The sequence below is a fragment of the Capra hircus genome, chromosome 15 (genome assembly GCF_001704415.2).
Source record: "Capra hircus breed San Clemente chromosome 15, ASM170441v1, whole genome shotgun sequence".
Classification (NCBI taxonomy): domain Eukaryota; kingdom Metazoa; phylum Chordata; class Mammalia; order Artiodactyla; family Bovidae; genus Capra; species Capra hircus.
This window is the reverse complement of record NC_030822.1, coordinates 6,597,344-6,613,252: the sequence shown is the minus strand read 5'-3', so window position 1 is coordinate 6,613,252 and position 15,909 is coordinate 6,597,344. Positions and strand designations below refer to the sequence as shown.

At 61.1% G+C, this 15,909-nt stretch overlaps 4 protein-coding genes across 13 annotated transcripts in view; 3 read left to right on the top strand and 1 right to left on the bottom strand.

Annotated features, from left to right (window-relative positions):
* Positions 1–8,106, top strand: part of DGKZ (diacylglycerol kinase zeta) — a 44,998-nt gene extending 36,892 nt beyond the window's left edge. For all 8 annotated transcript variants that reach the window (XM_018059162.1, XM_018059163.1, XM_018059164.1 and 5 more), the window contains 17 exons: positions 15–93; positions 292–347; positions 487–549; positions 651–724; positions 813–924; positions 1,364–1,563; positions 1,765–1,865; positions 1,956–2,035; positions 2,125–2,194; positions 2,324–2,364; positions 2,853–2,992; positions 5,782–5,813; positions 6,064–6,107; positions 6,546–6,666; positions 6,747–6,780; positions 7,021–7,120; positions 7,378–8,106. In XM_018059162.1, the coding sequence (XP_017914651.1) occupies positions 15–93; positions 292–347; positions 487–549; positions 651–724; positions 813–924; positions 1,364–1,563; positions 1,765–1,865; positions 1,956–2,035; positions 2,125–2,194; positions 2,324–2,364; positions 2,853–2,992; positions 5,782–5,813; positions 6,064–6,107; positions 6,546–6,666; positions 6,747–6,780; positions 7,021–7,120; positions 7,378–7,494 (1,464 nt within the window). In that variant the 3' untranslated portion in view covers positions 7,495–8,106. The remainder of the gene's footprint in view (positions 1–14; positions 94–291; positions 348–486; positions 550–650; positions 725–812; positions 925–1,363; positions 1,564–1,764; positions 1,866–1,955; positions 2,036–2,124; positions 2,195–2,323; positions 2,365–2,852; positions 2,993–5,781; positions 5,814–6,063; positions 6,108–6,545; positions 6,667–6,746; positions 6,781–7,020; positions 7,121–7,377) is intronic.
* Positions 3,906–5,813, top strand: LOC108637650 (keratin-associated protein 16-1-like). 2 transcript variants are annotated; one of them, XM_018059169.1, is made up of 2 exons: positions 3,906–4,889; positions 5,651–5,813. In XM_018059169.1, the coding sequence occupies exons 1-2, from the start codon at positions 3,939–3,941 to the stop codon at positions 5,693–5,695; spliced, it is 996 nt and encodes a 331-aa protein (XP_017914658.1). In that variant the 5' UTR covers positions 3,906–3,938; the 3' UTR covers positions 5,696–5,813. The 2 variants fall into 2 exon arrangements, with proteins under 2 accessions (XP_017914658.1, XP_017914657.1); XM_018059168.1 differs by having other exon boundaries at positions 3,906–4,933; positions 5,108–5,813.
* Positions 8,353–11,386, top strand: MDK (midkine (neurite growth-promoting factor 2)). Of its 2 annotated transcripts, none has more exons than XM_018059158.1 (5): positions 8,353–8,501; positions 9,739–9,815; positions 9,927–10,094; positions 10,194–10,355; positions 11,012–11,386. In XM_018059158.1, the coding sequence occupies exons 1-5, from the start codon at positions 8,476–8,478 to the stop codon at positions 11,035–11,037; spliced, it is 459 nt and encodes a 152-aa protein (XP_017914647.1). In that variant the 5' UTR covers positions 8,353–8,475; the 3' UTR covers positions 11,038–11,386. The 2 variants fall into 2 exon arrangements, with proteins under 2 accessions (XP_017914647.1, XP_017914648.1); XM_018059159.1 differs by lacking the exon at positions 8,353–8,501 and adding an exon at positions 9,313–9,438.
* On the bottom strand, positions 11,362–14,240 carry CHRM4 (cholinergic receptor muscarinic 4). The gene has a single exon (XM_005690149.3). It carries the CDS (start codon positions 14,226–14,228, stop codon positions 12,666–12,668), a length of 1,563 nt encoding a protein of 520 aa, XP_005690206.2. The 5' UTR covers positions 14,229–14,240; the 3' UTR covers positions 11,362–12,665.

Here is a 15,909-nt window from a genome sequence, read left to right as displayed (position 1 = left end):
TGGCCTTCCTCCAGCTGCCTCTGGATGTCTTCAACAACTACTTCAGCCTGGGCTTTGATGCCCACGTCACCCTGGAGTTTCACGAGTCTCGAGGTGGGCACGTCTTTGCTGAGGAGGCCGCCTGCGGCTCCTGGGTGGTGGGGAACCCAGGAGGGGCCCCAAGATGGCCAGACCTCTCCCCTGCCAGTACAAGGCTTTCATCCGTCGTCAGCCCTCCCGCCCGAGCCCAGCTTGGAAAGCCCCAACAGGCTCAGAGCAGCTGACTGTCCCCTATTTCTTGTCACCACCCAGAGGCCAACCCGGAGAAGTTCAACAGCCGCTTCCGGAATAAGATGTTCTATGCCGGGGTGAGTGAGTCCGAGGCCTGCCGCCGTGCCCAGCCGTTGCCACGCCCACCCGTGTCCACCAGGCCTCAGGACCCCTGTGTGGCAGCGGGCAGGACATGCCCTGTCACCCACAGGTGGTGATGCCCTCTGTCTCCCACAGACAGCCTTCTCCGACTTCCTGATGGGCAGCTCCAAGGACTTGGCCAAGCACATCCGCGTGGTGGTGAGCGGGCTGTGCCCACAGGCAGGGTGGGTGGGTCTGGCGGGAGAGAGACCCTCTGGGCACATATGCTCTCAACCCCGTCCGCCTGTTCCTGCCTGCAGTGTGATGGGACTGACCTGACCCCCAAGATTCAGGACCTGAAACCCCAGTGCATTGTTTTCTTGAACATCCCCAGGTGAGGAGGGGGTGGCGCTGGGTGGGCCCTGCTGCCCCTGTCTTGCACACCCGTCCTCTGAAGCCCGTGGCGGTGCTCTCCCCTCCAGGTACTGCGCAGGCACCATGCCCTGGGGCCACCCTGGGGAGCACCACGACTTCGAGCCCCAGCGGCACGACGATGGCTACCTCGAGGTCATCGGCTTTACCATGACCTCCCTGGTGAGTAAGCCAGCAGGGGGCCCACCTGGAGCCCTAGGCCTGCCTTGCCCCTGGCCCTGGCCCCGAGACGGAAGGGGGATGCCTTCCCTGGTGGTCCAGTGGTTAAGAATCCACCTTGCAATGCAGGGGACATGAGTTTGATCCCTTTGGGGGTCCCTAAGTTCCCACATGCCTCAGGGCAACTAAGCCTGCGTGACAAAACTGAGATCTGAAACAACCAGATAAATATAAAAAAGAGAAAAAAAAATAACAGAAGAGGGTCACCAAATTCCTTTTCATTGGCCAGAACTGGAGAATTCACCCTCACCTCCTTTCTCTGGCTGGGGTCTCACCCTCTGCTCTCCGTCAGGTGGGGGATTACTCACTTTGTTCTCCAGCCTGGGAAAAGGAAAGCCTGTGGTCCTGCCAGCCCCTGACCCTGAGTCTTTCGTGCCCACAGGCCGCGCTGCAGGTGGGTGGGCACGGCGAGCGGCTGACGCAGTGCCGAGAGGTGCTGCTCACCACGTCCAAAGCCATCCCAGTGCAGGTGGACGGCGAGCCCTGCAAGCTTGCAGCCTCCCGCATCCGAATCGCCCTGCGCAACCAGGCCACCATGGTGCAGAAGGCCAAGCGGCGGAGCGCTGCGCCCCTGCACAGCGAGTATGTCCCCCCCCCGCCGCCCACATGCCCTGGGCCCCAGAGACTCTGCCCATCCCTGGCCTCAGTTTTTTCCTCTGGGAAGGAGGCTAACAGTACCCCAGGGCAGCTGGGGCGAGGGGCAGTACGTGGTGTGATGCCTGGCGGGGACCGGCAGCTTGGGCAGGGCCCTTGCCAAGCGCCACGTGGTCCCCCTGCCTGCAGCCAGCAGCCGGTGCCAGAGCAGCTGCGAGTCCAGGTGAGCAGGGTCAGCATGCACGACTACGAGGCCCTGCACTACGACAAGGAGCAGCTCAAAGAGGCTTGTGAGTGGCAGGCGGAGTGGGGAGGGGTCGCTGAGGAGCGGGGCCCGGGCTGGGGTGCAGCCCGCTGCTGACGGCCGCCCTGCCCTGCAGCCGTGCCGCTGGGCACTGTGGTGGTCCCGGGAGACAGCGACCTGGAGCTGTGCCGTGCTCACATCGAGAGGCTCCGGCAGGTGAGGGGTGGGGCCAGGGCCTGCCCACGGGGCCCCCGCCGGCCCAGGTTCTAGTGGCCTCCAGCCCTGGCCTCTGCCTCTCTTGCCAGGAGCCCGAAGGTGCTGGAGCCAAGGCCCCGATGTGCCAGAAACTGTCCCCCAAGTGGTGCTTCCTCGATGGTCAGTGGCCCCCTAAGGGCCGGATCCCGTCCTGGGTCCCACCCCATCCCTTGGCAATCCTGGGTGGGGTGGCTGGAAACCTGGGCCTGGACAGGGGGCCATCTTCCTCAGCCAGCCCTCTCCCCACAGCCACCACTGCCAGCCGCTTCTACAGAATCGACAGGGCCCAGGTAAGCACTCGAGGTCTGCTCCAAAAACTGCCGGCTCCGGGGCCCCGTGTCACCTGTCCTGCTTGGCCATCCTGCACAGCCGGACACACCTGTGTCTGCCGATGGGCAGTGCACAGGGATGGTGCTGACGGCAGGGAGCTGGGCACTTGGGGTTGGCTTGTGGGGAGCCTCAAAGCACAGGCATCTTCCAGCCTGACACTGAAGGAAAGGTGCTTTGGGTCAGTGGCCGGGGCACCCAGTAAAGGCTTAGCTGTGGGAAGGGGCTGCAAGCTGGGGGCCCCCTGTATGAGGTCAGGGGATCTGGGGCAGGAAGGGAGAGGAGGGGGTGGGGTGGGGTGGGGGCTGCTACAGGCCTGGCTACCCCAACATTGCTCCACCTCACGGCCGTGGCTTCTCCAGGTCTGCTGGCCTGGCATCCCCCTGCACCCCACATCGGCCGCCCTGCAGGGCCCTGACCCTCGGCCCAACCTTCCCCCCCAACCCCGTAGGAACACCTCAACTACGTGACCGAGATCGCGCAGGACGAGATTTATATCCTGGACCCTGAGCTGCTGGGGGCATCTGCCCGTCCTGACCTCCCCACCCCCACGTCCCCTCTCCCCACCTCGCCCTGCTCCCCCACATCCCGGTGAGTCCCAAGCCTCAGCCAACCCTCCCCCCCGACATTGCCCCAAAGGACAGCCGACTGAAGCCCCCCCTCGCCGGGCTACATCCAGGCCACGAGCCTTCCGCCCCACTGGCCACCATCCACCCCGCTGCAGTGGCCGGAGACCCGGGCTCCCTCCCGGCCACCCCCACCCTCATCTGAGCACCCTGCAGCCCCCTGGCCTCCTGCTCTCCCCCAGCACCCTGTGGGCACGTGCCCTGCCCTGCTCACTTCACCCTGGGCACCAGTGCCCTCCTCCACCACCGCAGTGCAGCCCCACTCACCTGTCTGTTCTTTGCCGCCTCGTTTGCCCACCTCTGGACTTGTCCTTGCCTCCCCGATCTGCACCCTCCACTCATGTCTCAGCCTGGGTGTGCCTTCTCTGCAGTCTCTCGGGAGCCCCCCTGAAGCTGCTGTTCAGTCACACCATCCAGTCTCCCGTTCTTCTGCACTTCTTGCTGTTCCAGAACACTGTTTACTTGTTTGTCTGACTTTGTCTCTCTGAGTAGAATGTAAGCTCCCTGAGAGCAAGTTCTCCACCTGTCTTGTTCAGGGCTGTGTTGCTGGTGCCCAGAACAGCGCTTGACATGCAGGAGGCACTCAATAAACTGTTGAATGAACCAAGGGCGCCCTGGGCTGGGGCTGGGAGGGCAACAAGCTGGGCCTGTGCCGCAGCCACGTCGCCCTGCCTCACCCTGGCTCATTTCACCCTGGCACTGCCACATCACATGTCACCCTGTCATTTCATGTCATCTTGTCACGTCCCGTCACACCTCATGTCACTGTCACGTCTCATCCTGTCACCCTCACATCTCGTCACCTTGTCATCTCATCCTGTCACCCTGCCACGTTACCCCCGCACATCTCGTCCCGTCACATCTCCTGTCACCTTGTCACGTCTCATCCTGTTACACCGTCATCTTGTCACATGTCACATCCTGTCACCTTGTCACCTCATCCTGTCACATCTCGTCACCTGTCACATCTGTCACCTTGTCACATGTCACCCTGTCATGTCACCTCAAGTCACTGTCATATCCTGTCACATCTCATCCTGTCACCCTGTCACATCGCATGTCGCTGTCACATCTCATCCTGTTACATTGTCACCTTGTCCCCTCATGTCACATCCTGTCACACCCCATGCCACCCTGTCACATCCCATGTCACGTTTCATCCTGTCGCCTGTCACATCCCATGTCACATCTCATCATCACCTTGTCACATCTGTCGCTGTCATGTCACTTTAAGTCACTGTCACATTGTCACATCTCATCCTGTCACCCTGTCACATCTCATGTCACCTGTTACATGTCACCCTGTCATATGTCACCTCAAGTCAGGGTCACATCTCATGCTGTCACATCACATCTCATCCTGTCACCCTGTCACATATCACTGTCATCTTGTGATATCACCCCATATCTCGTCCTGTCACCGTCGCATCTCATGTCACCTTGTCACATCCTGTCACCCTGTCCCATCTCATGTCACTCAGTCATCTTGTGATGTCACCCCATATCTCATCCTGTCACCTTGTCACATCTCATCCTGTCACCCTGTCACATATCACTGTCATCTTGTGATATCACCCCATATCTCGTCCTGTCACCGTCGCATCTCATGTCACCTTGTCACATCCTGTCACCCTGTCCCATCTCATGTCACTCAGTCATCTTGTGATGTCACCCCATATCTCATCCTGTCACCTTGTCACATCTCATCCTGTCACCCTGTCACGTTACCCCATCACATCTTGTCACCGTCACATCTCATGTCGCTCTGTCACATCTCATCCTGTTACATCGTCGCCTTGTCACCTCATGTCACATCCTGTCACCTTGTCACATCTCATGTCACCATCACATCTCGTCACCTCATCCTGTCACCCTGTCACATCTCATGTCACTGTCATCTTGTGATGTCACCCCATATCTCATCCTGTCACCTTGTCACATCTCATCCTGTCACCCTGTCACATATCACTGTCATCTTGTGATATCACCCCATATCTCGTCCTGTCACCGTCGCATCTCATGTCACCTTGTCACATCCTGTCACCCTGTCCCATCTCATGTCACTCAGTCATCTTGTGATGTCACCCCATATCTCATCCTGTCACCTTGTCACATCTCATCCTGTCACCCTGTCACATATCACTGTCATCTTGTGATATCACCCCATATCTCGTCCTGTCACCGTCGCATCTCATGTCACCTTGTCACATCCTGTCACCCTGTCCCATCTCATGTCACTCAGTCATCTTGTGATGTCACCCCATATCTCATCCTGTCACCTTGTCACATCTCATCCTGTCACCCTGTCACGTTACCCCATCACATCTTGTCACCGTCACATCTCATGTCGCTCTGTCACATCTCATCCTGTTACATCGTCGCCTTGTCACCTCATGTCACATCCTGTCACCTTGTCACATCTCATGTCACCATCACATCTCGTCACCTCATCCTGTCACCCTGTCACATCTCATGTCACTGTCATCTTGTGATGTCACCCCATATCTCATCCTGTCACCTTGTCACATCTCATCCTGTCACCCTGTCACATATCACTGTCATCTTGTGATATCACCCCATATCTCGTCCTGTCACCCTGTCGCATCTCATGTCACCTTGTCACATCCTGTCACCCTGTCGCATCTCATGTCACTCTGTCATCTTGTGATGTCACCCCATATCTCATCCTGTCACCTTGTCACATCTCATCCTGTCACACCTCACGTCACCCCGTCACATCTGCTCTGTTTGCAGGTCACTGCCAGGGGACGCTGCGCCCCCTACAGGTGAGGCCTTTCCCTGCAGGACCCCTGCTTTCTCCCTGGTCAGAGGACCCAGGCTCAGTGGGGTGGGGCAGGGCCAGGTGGACCCATACACAGCCTCATGCCCACATAGCTATAGTCACGTTTGCCACAGCCCTAGGCACACGTGCCCCTCAGGCCCGCTTTGCACAGTAATACATCACACACATGTTCACGCACTGATGCAAGCCAAGGCCTCCCGTGCCAGAGTGTAACAGGCTGGTGTTCCGAGCAGGTGAAGAGCTCATCGAGGCTGCCAAGAGGAACGATTTCTGTAAGGTACTAGGGCCAGGCTCAGGCGTCTTCCCCTTGGCAGCCCCAGCAGGGCCCGGGGAGTGGGGCCTCTGGCTGGGCCAGGAGCTGCTTGGTTGATCTGTCGTGACCTGGCCCTCTGGGGGGGAGGTCTCCATGTGATTGTCCCAATCTGCCCTGCCCCGCCCACAATCATTGTCCCTCCATAGGGGCTTCCTAGCTCAGTCCGTCTGTCCCCAGGGCACAGAAAGGAGTGAGTCTTAGAGGAACTACAGGCTCCAAGGCTCCCAGGGAGTCCAAGGGCACCTGGGATGAGAGAAGCCCGATGTCTCTGCCTTGCACCCCCAAAAGACCCCCAGAGACCTCTAGGGATCCTGGGGCCTGTGTGAGTTGGAGGGGCGTTTCTGTGGTGGGAAGGAGGGTGGTCTCGAGGCACCCCAGCCTTGCCCTGCCTCCTGCCCCCAGCTCCAGGAGCTGCACCGAGCTGGGGGCGACCTCATGCACCGTGACGAACGGAGCCGCACGCTCCTGCACCACGCGGTCAGCACTGGTAGCAAGGAAGTGGTCCGCTACCTGCTGGAGCACGGTGAGCTGTGCCCCTGGGGTCCCTGGGGCTGCTGGGAGGCTGCCAGGCCTCTCTGACCTCTTCCCCCCACCCTTCTCCAGCGCCCACTGAGATCCTTGATGCCGTGGAGGAAAAGTGAGTATCTGGGCAGGGCAGGACCCCAGTTACCCTGGAAACCACCCAGGCTTCATCTAGCCCCTCGATGTGGATCCTTTCTGAGCCCATAAAACCCTTCCTGGCCACATCTGTCGCCCTCTGGGCCACTCCCCGCCCTGCCCCAGGACCCAACACTTCCTGCCCCTTCTGATGGCCCCTGCGGAGACAGGAGGGCCCAGAGGACTGGATGGGGTCCACAGCCAGCCCCTGTTCCCCCAGTGGGGAGACCTGCCTGCACCAGGCGGCAGCCCTGGGCCAGCGCACCATCTGCCACTACATCGTGGAGGCCGGGGCCTCGCTCATGAAGACCGACCAGCAGGTGAGCAGAGGGGGAGGGCGGGCACGGAGGAATCCACGCAGACAAGGAGCCACCCTTCCCCGAACTCCGCCCGTGGGAGAGGGGAGCCTGGGGGAGGGCGGCCTCAGGGGATTCAGAGCTGGCCTTCAACACAGCCCAGCCCCCAAGCCTGAGCCCGCAGAAGGCAGCTCCTCCCAAGGAAGCGCCCTGTCTTCCAGTCTGTTGGGGCCAACAGGCTCCTGAGGTGACGGCAGCTCCCCGCCCCCGCCTCCATCCAGGGCGACACTCCCCGGCAGAGGGCTGAGAAGGCTCAGGACACGGAACTGGCGGCTTACCTGGAGAACCGGCAGCATTACCAGATGATCCAGCGGGAGGACCAGGAGACGGCGGTGTGAGGGCCGGCCAGTCCCCTCCTGGCCTCCGCCCTGCCACATTCCAGTCAGATGGCCACAGAGGGACCTGGGCCCAGGGAAGGAGCCGCGTGCTGCTCCCTGAGGAGCTGCCCAGACCTAGGGCTGGACTCTAAGGAGCTGGGGGGGGGATCTCACCCTGTCCCCTGAGGCCACAGCCTAACCCAGAGGGAGGCTCACAGGGGACCAGGAAACTGGACTGGGCTGGGCAGGCCTGGGGGTGGGGGGCATAGCATTGGGGGCAGCCCTCACCTTCCTGCTGTGGGGGCCTTGGAATTCAGGGGCCGCAGCTGGGAGGGCAGAGGGCCTTGAGGAAGCCCCCAGGAAGAGGCTTCTCAAGCCTCACAGCCCTTTGGGACTGTCACTCTGAGGCTCCTGGGAGCTCAGCCCCCTCTCCTGCCTTGACCCCCCACCCACCCGGGGTCTTCTGCTGCACCTGCCTGCCCGCCTGCCGCCCTGCTTAGCTCCTCTGTGACCCTCTTCCCAGACCCTGTCATTTCACCTCCAACTCTGTGGCCTGGGGGTTGGGATGGGGCTCCCTCATGGTGACATGTTTACAGCTGGGTGTGACTCAGTAAAGTGTATTTTTTTTTCCTTTCTGCTTTTCTTTTTTTTCGGGGGGTGGGGGAGTCTTCCTGAAGCAGTGGGATCTGCTGGGTTATCCGCAGGGTGGGGGACTGGACGCCGTGAAGCAGGCCCATTTCAGGGGGTCCTGATTCCCGTGTGGGGGTGGGGTCTGAGGGCCTGCCCGGGACCTGACCTCGGCCGGGCTGCCGGGCTCGCAGGGGCTGGGGGAGGAGCCGATTTCCTCTTGCTTCCCGCTTCCCGCTGGGAAGATAACAATGAAAGTGAAAGAGGTGGGGCAGGGGCCAGGCCTGGTTTCTTGGGCCTGGTTGCCCAGTGGCTGGGCAAGCCCCCTCCCCCTGGCCTCCACCGCTCTGGCTCCTACGGGGACCTGAAGAGGCGATGCCCGAGGTCCCTGCTCACAAGAGGTGGGCATTTGCAGCCGCTGCAGGGCCGAATCTGGAACTTCTCAGACGGCTCCTGTCCGCTCTTAAGTCAACCAAACCCTGGCCTGCCGGCTCTTCCTTCCTCAACTCCCCCCACGCCCCCCCCCGCGTACCCCCTCCAACCTGCGCTCCGAGAAAAGCGCAGCGGCCTCCGCGGCCCACCCCCTCAACAATCTCGCTCTTCTGGGGTTCCCCTGCGAGCCCCACCGCAACACGGAGCAGAGCCCCTGCACACTTGGTGAAGCGATCCGAGGCGAGGGCTGGTGCTGCTTCCCCAGCATCTAAGGGGCGCTGAGAGTCTAGCGGGTCCTGGGAGGTGGAGGGGGACTCGACGGGGTTCATCACTGCACCCTCCCGGGGCTCGGCGGACAGAGCCGCACATCGGCTCGAACGCGGGCCCCACGCTGGGACCTGGGACACAGCCGGGGCTCCGTACCCCGTCCTGGTCTCCACCTAAGGCTCCGTGGCCGTGGAGGGAAGCGGGCGTCCAGGAGGGAAAGGGGATGGCAAACCGGGGCTGGGGCCGATGGAGCTCCAGACTGGGGCATGGGGAATGGGGTTCGGGGACCGGACGGAGGCCCGCGGCCGGGAGAGGCCGGGATCGGAGGATGGGGGGCCCAGGAGAGCCGGGCGTCTGAGAGCGGAGGGCAGAGGCCGGGTGAGGCGAGGGTGTGGGGCGAGCGGCGGGAAGAGGGGGGTAGGGGCGCGGGGAGGGAGGGGAGGCGGGGACGCCGGGGTCGGGGGGCGGTGCGGGTTTGAGGGGAGGGGGCGGGGCAGGTCCTTCCTCAGTGGGGGGGAGGGGGCGGGGGGCCCATGTGACCGGCTCAGACCGGTTCTGGAGACAAAAGGGGCCGCGGCGGCCGGAGCGGGACGGCCCGGCGCGGGAGGGAGCGAAGCCGCGCGCGCGGGCAGCGAGCGAGTGAGCGTTCGGGGCCCCGGAGGGTGCGCGGCGGCTTCGGGCCCCCTAGCCGCTGCCCATCTGGGGTCCGGAGGCCGGGAGGGGGGTCTGAGCTGCGTCCCGGGCTCCAGGAGGCCCCCGGGAAGATTCCTCCCGCTGTGCACCCGGGCTGGTGGCGAGGGTCCAGCCCCGCCAAGTCCGCCGCCACCGCAGTAGCAGCCAGACCCTTTTGGCCTGGCCTGGGAACTGGGGCAAAGTTGGGGGGGATTGGTCCACGCCTGCGGCCCCTGGGGGATACTCTGACCCATGCTCTCCCCTCAGGATGCAGCGCCGAAGCTTCCTCCTCCTCGCCCTCCTCGCCCTGCTGGCGCTCACCTCCGCGGTGGCCAAAAAGAAAGGTGAAACGGCGGGGGCGGGGGACTGGAAAGGGGCCGGAGCCCAGGTGAGGCCGGACCCCAGGAAGGGTGAGTCCTAGTCCGGGTTCTGAGCTCTGTTCCCCGGCGTTGCAGACAAAGTGAAGAAGGGAGGCCTGGGGAGCGAGTGTGCCGAGTGGACCTGGGGGCCCTGCACCCCCAGCAGCAAGGACTGCGGCGTGGGATTCCGCGAGGGCACCTGCGGGGCCCAGACGCAGCGCATCCGCTGCCGGGTGCCCTGTAACTGGAAGAAGGAGTTCGGAGGTGAGCTGGGGTGCCCGCGGAGGGTAGGCAGGGGGCGCCCAGCTTCACAGGCCCCATCACAGGCTGCTCAGCTCTAACCTCCCCGGGCTCTCCCGCCAGCCGACTGCAAGTACAAGTTTGAGACCTGGGGGGCGTGTGATGGGGGCACAGGCACCAAAGCCCGCCAAGGGACCCTGAAGAAGGCGCGATACAATGCCCAGTGCCAGGAGACCATCCGAGTGACCAAGCCCTGCAGCCCCAAGACCAAAGCCAAGGCCAAAGGTTAGCGAGGGTGGGGTGGGTAGGGATGGGGTTGTCACAGGTGGCTGCCCCCACCTGTGAAGGCAGTGGTGAAGCTGCCGTTTTGGGATACTGGCCAGTGACTTCTTGATGTCTCCACTGTCTTTCTATAGGCAGAGACCTTAGGTGGGTGGTACTGAGAGCTCTGCAGATGGGGTTTGGGAGGTTGAAACCCTGGCTCAATAGGATCCAGGGCAGTGGGCCTGGAAGGGCCTGGCTTTGTCATTTCCCAGCAGGTGGGGGCAGTTTCTAGCTGGGAAGGACTTCCTTACTTCCTCTCTCCCTTAGCTTCCTTCCTGACTCTCAGCAGTCCTGGAGGCCAACCAGGCAGAGGGGCATATGCCCACTTCCCAGGTGAGGGGACTGAGGCTGTGTTCCAGGGCTGCTGGGACTAGGACTGAGACCAGGAACTGAGAGGTTTTCTGATTTCCCAGAGGAAGTCTAAGCTGGTGGAGTGAGGAACGTCCCAGGGCATCACAATGGCTGCCCGGGCCCAGGGGCTTCCCGTCGGGCTGATGGAGAACCACCAGGGGGCAGAATTTTGTTTTCTCTAATGTGCGAGCTGCAGGGAAGGGTGGGGGGGTCTCCACTGGGTCACCCGAACCCTGCTAATGCAGTGTTTCTTTCTTGTTTTACAGCCAAGAAAGGGAAGGAAAAGGACTAGCGGCCAGGCCCAGATGCCAAGGAGCCCCGGCTTCACTCGGAGGCCCGGCCCACGCCCTCCCTCCACAGGCTCAAGATGTTACCCACCAGTGCCTTCTTCCTCCTCGTTAGCTTTATCAATCATGCCCTGCTTCTTCCCTTTCACTTGCCCATATCACCCCAAGTGCCCAAAGTGGGGAGGGACAACAGATTCTGGGCAGCTTGAGCACCCCCGCCCCTCGCCAAGGGATTTGATTCCCCTGTACCCACTTTTCTTTTTCTTCCAACTGATGCCATTACTAAGAAATAAATAAAATAAATATCTTTTTGTCCCCAATAAAAGCTTTTCTTTTAATATATAAAAGCCCCTTCCCAGGGAGTTTGCTGTGGTGATTTGTTGGAGGTGGGAGAATGGAGGAGAGGGCTGGAGGGAATGGTGGCTTTCGGGGGTTTGGGGGCTTGGCGGTGAGTGCCTCCCAGAGCTCATGGAGAAAGAATGGTTATGAAAATTTCTACCAGGGGCCCCTATTGACCCCTGGAAGGGTTCCCCCGGTCAAGTCCCCTGAGCCCTTCAGTCCTGTTTCTCCAGGGGCCAGGCCAGGGGTGGGGAGGGAACCCGGGGGCGATAGGACTGACTCCTCCATCTCAGTTTCCCCAGATTCAGGATCTTTGGGTCCAGCCCCTGCCAATCCAGAAGGTTCTATCTTGAGAGAAGAGAGGTGGGGGTAGCTTGCCCTCCAGCCCTGCCCATTCCCCCCACTCCCATCAAGGAAGACTGTTGGGGTCAAATCCACCCAACCTGAGGGTTTCTCCCTGGTGACCCACTGGAGCGTCCCTCATACTCTGCAGAGGCCAGTGTGAATACCCCTCGCAGTCCCACCTTCACTACATGTGACCCGGGACAAGCCCCCTCCTTGGGGAGGGACAACTTCACAGAAGGATGGAACCGTTCAGCTCAGCCTAGGGTGGGAGGTGGTGGACCCCAGTTTCTGAGTGAACCCCTGATCTCCCCACTGGCCCATCCTAAATGTGACCGGGCGTGCTATAAGGGGTATGTTCAGAGCCCACTCTGCCTGGCTTCCAGCCAGCCCACCCCCCACACCCACCCAACCAGAGCCTGGCTGAGTAGCTGCAGCAAGGGGAGTCCCTGCCCCTGGAGTGGTATTTAGAAGGAGGGGCGGAGCCTACATGCGGGGGTGTTGGGGGCAGAAAGCACCGGTTACAGCAGAATAGGGGTCCCTCCCCTTCCATTCCCTTCCTGAGTCTCCTTTCCCGACCACTGGCCCTCTTGCTCCTCCCAAAGGAGGCTCTGCTCCCTTCCAGATGTCCCTTCTTTCAGCCATGCCGGCCAGTCACAGTGGGGCAAGGTGCCCATGTAGGCCAGTGCCCCCCAGCTCCCTGAGGCAGGACAACAGAGATGGGTCAGACCGTCCAGCTCAGTCACCTTCTGGGGCTGATCCTCCTCAGCCTGAGCAGAGACCTGGTCTCGGAATCCAGCCAGAGCCTCTTCTGAGCCTCACGGGGTCTCGGGGACCTCAGTTCTCTCCGGAGAACGTGAACACTGAGAAGCGCCTCCAAATCTCCTGGACATCAGCCGAGCCACGCACTCGCCCGCACCCGCGCCAGAACCTCCAGTGGCACCCTGCCTGCCTACCTGGCAGTGCCGATGTTCCGATACTGGCAGAGCAGCAGGTGCCGGAAGGTCTTTTTAAAGGTGGCGTTGCAGAGGGCATAGCAGGCTGGGTTGATGGTGCTGTTGACATAGCAGAGCCAGTAGCCGATGGACCACACGGTCTCGGGGATGCAGCTCTGGCAGAAGGTGTTCACCAGGACCATGACGTTGTAGGGCGTCCAGGTGAGGATGAAGGCCAGCAGGATGGCGAAGATGGTCCGAGTCACCTTGCGCTCCCGGGCCGCCATCTGCCGCTTCTTCCGCACCTGGCTGCGGGCGATGCTGGCAAACTTCCGGGCCACGTTGGCCGCCGGGCGCATGCCAGCTGGTGTGGCAGGCACGATCTCGATGGCTGTCACACACTCATTGCCTGTCTGCTTCGTTACAATCTGGATCTTGGACCATTTGGAGGCCGGGTTGAGGGTCCGTGGCTGGAGGGGGGGTGCGGGTGTGGCCGGCGTGGTGGCCTCTGTGGTTGACAGCTCTGTGGGTGGGCGTTCCTTGGTGTTTTGGGTGGCACTGCCCGAGCTGGACTCATTGGAGGTGTCCTTGTCGGCCATGGGGCGTGGCGGCGGCGGCAGCACGGGCGGAGGAGCCTCCTCTAGCTTCCCGTTGCGCAGCTCGCCCCGAGCGGTGGCGTCTCCTTGGGGCGGCGGTTTCTTGATGCTCTGCTTCATCAGGGGGCTCTTGAGGAAGGCCAGGGTCTTGGCCTTCTTCTCCTTCGGGCCTTCGGGCCGGTGCTTGTGAACTCGGCTCCGACTGGCCAGGGAGATGTGGACGTAGAGCACCGTCATGATGACCACGGGCAGGTAGAAGGCGGCGATGGCCGTGCCGAAGGTCACTGCGGGGTTGGACAGGAACTGGATGAAGCACTGGTTGTCGGGCACCGTCCGCTTGCCCACCACAAACTGCCAGAACAAGATGGCAGGCGCCCAGAGCACAAAGGACAGCACCCAGGCGGCGGCGATCATCAGGCCTGCCATCTTGGTGGTGCGCCGGGCGGGGTAGGTGAGGGGCTTGGTGACGCAGAAGTACCGGTCGAAGCTGATGATGAGCAGGTTCATGACGGAGGCGTTGCTCACCACGTAATCCAGGGCCAGCCACAGGTCACAGACCACGGCGCCCAGGGGCCAGTAGCCCTTGATGATGTACACGGTGTAGAGGTTCATGGAGAAAGCGCCTATGATGAGATCGGCACAGGCCAGGCTGAAGAGGAAGTAGTTGTTGACCGTCTGCAGCTGCCTGTTCACCTTGATGGACAGCATCACCAGGATGTTGCCCACGACCGTCACCAGGCTCAGGGAGCCTGTCACCGTGGCAATGAACACCATCTCCACCGTCTCATAGCGGTTATGGGTTGACGTGACCAGGCGCACAGACTGGTTGCCTGAGCTGCTGTTGATCGGGGTGAAGTTCGCCATTTTGGATAGTGGCAGTGGGCGGACAGTGTCTGGAACAAAAGAGGAAGGGGGTGAACTGCTGAAGCGCATGAGAGGCAGGAGGTGGGGTGCCCTGGAGTCAAGGGGATAGAGGAGCAACATCGTCCTGCAGAACCTTAGAGAACCCGGTCCCATCACTTCCTCCTGTCTCCACTCACGCGGCATTTCCTGGGTGCCTACTCTGTGTAAGGGGACGACAGAGGATGAGATGGCTGGATGGCATCACTGACTTGATGGACGTGAGTTTGGGTAAACTCCGGGAGTTGGTGATGGACAGGGAGGCCTGGCGTGCTGCAGTCCGTGGGGTCACAAAGAGTCGGACACGACTGAGCGACTGAACTGAACAGAACTCTGTGCAAGTGCTGTTGTAGGCATTGGGGTTACAGACGTGAAGGAGACACACGCAGCCTTCCACTCTCATGAAGCTCACATCCCGATCAGGGGAGACATACATACACATGAGCAACGAAAAAGCGCTAGAATGAAAACAAGGGCAGGTGACAGAAAATGAGTCAGAGAGGGGATGGGCAGTCAGAGCTGCAGAGAGCGGCCTCGGCGAGGGCGATGGCGGAGCTGAGGCCCAGAGGCACGTGCGACGCATGGACAGGAGGCCAGTATGGGTGGAGGGGTGGGGGCAAAGGTGGTCCTGACACCAGCGCGTGGCTCAGGTCAAAGGTATTCCTTCATTCACCCTCTTTGTCACTTCTTTTTCTTTTTTTAGATTTTTAAATGTTTTTTTAATTAGAGGATAATCACAATATTGTGCTGGTTTTTTGCTATCCACCCACATGAATCAGCATTAGGTACACGTATGTCCCTTCCCTCTTGAACTTGGTCACTTCTTAACCAAACGTTCCAGCGGGACTTGCCCACTAATCCCTACAGAAGGCACTGGGGACAGAGGCAAGAATATATACTACCAGCTAATGTGCATTGTCTACCAAGCACTTTCTATGCTTTTTGTAAGTATTCATTCATTTCATCGTCACAACAAACCTAGGAAGTAGACGCTGTTATTTGTTTATCGGTCATGGGGCATGGCATGTGGGATCTTAGTTCCCTGACTAGGGATCAGACCCACACCCTCTGCAGTGGAAGCACGGAGTCTTAACCACTCGACTGCCAGGGAGGACATTGTTATTTCTTACTAACAGATGAAGAAACCGAGGCCATAACCTGCCCAAGGTTCCATAGCTCCTGCAGCTCATGGTGCTGTCCCAGAGCTAAGGGATCTGGCAGAGGGAGCCCCAAAGAGCCACAGGAGCCAGTAGTCCCAGAGGTGACCTGACCTGATCACGGAGCAGGTGGCGTGGAACCGGAAATTCAACGAGGAGGGGACAGTGCCACTGCGGCAGCCCCTCCCGGAGCACCCCCCCATCCCCAGGGCGTGGGGGTGCAGCGCAAGGGCAGATGGGGTCTGTTTGTGAAGAACCAGAAGCCCAAAGGGCCCGTCCACTGAGGCGAGACTCCAAGGGCTTCCCAGGGGCCAGTGCCCGATGGGAACCCGAAGGGGGAGCGAGTGGCCCAGAGGGGCTGCGGCAGGGGCGCCCGTGGCCAGCCCCCGAGGGTGCCCCTCGCCTGCCAGTGCCCACTGGGTGCCCTTGCCGGAGGCCCCCAAGCCTGGGGCCTCTCCCTGAAGCCTCTCCGCATCCCCCCACCACCTCTCCCTCCGTGTGAGGGAGGCCCACGCCCAGCGCGCTGTGCCAGGGCAGCCGTTCAGCCCAGCCTCCTTCACACCCGCCAACACGCGCACCATTACACACGCACACGGGCCCATCACAGC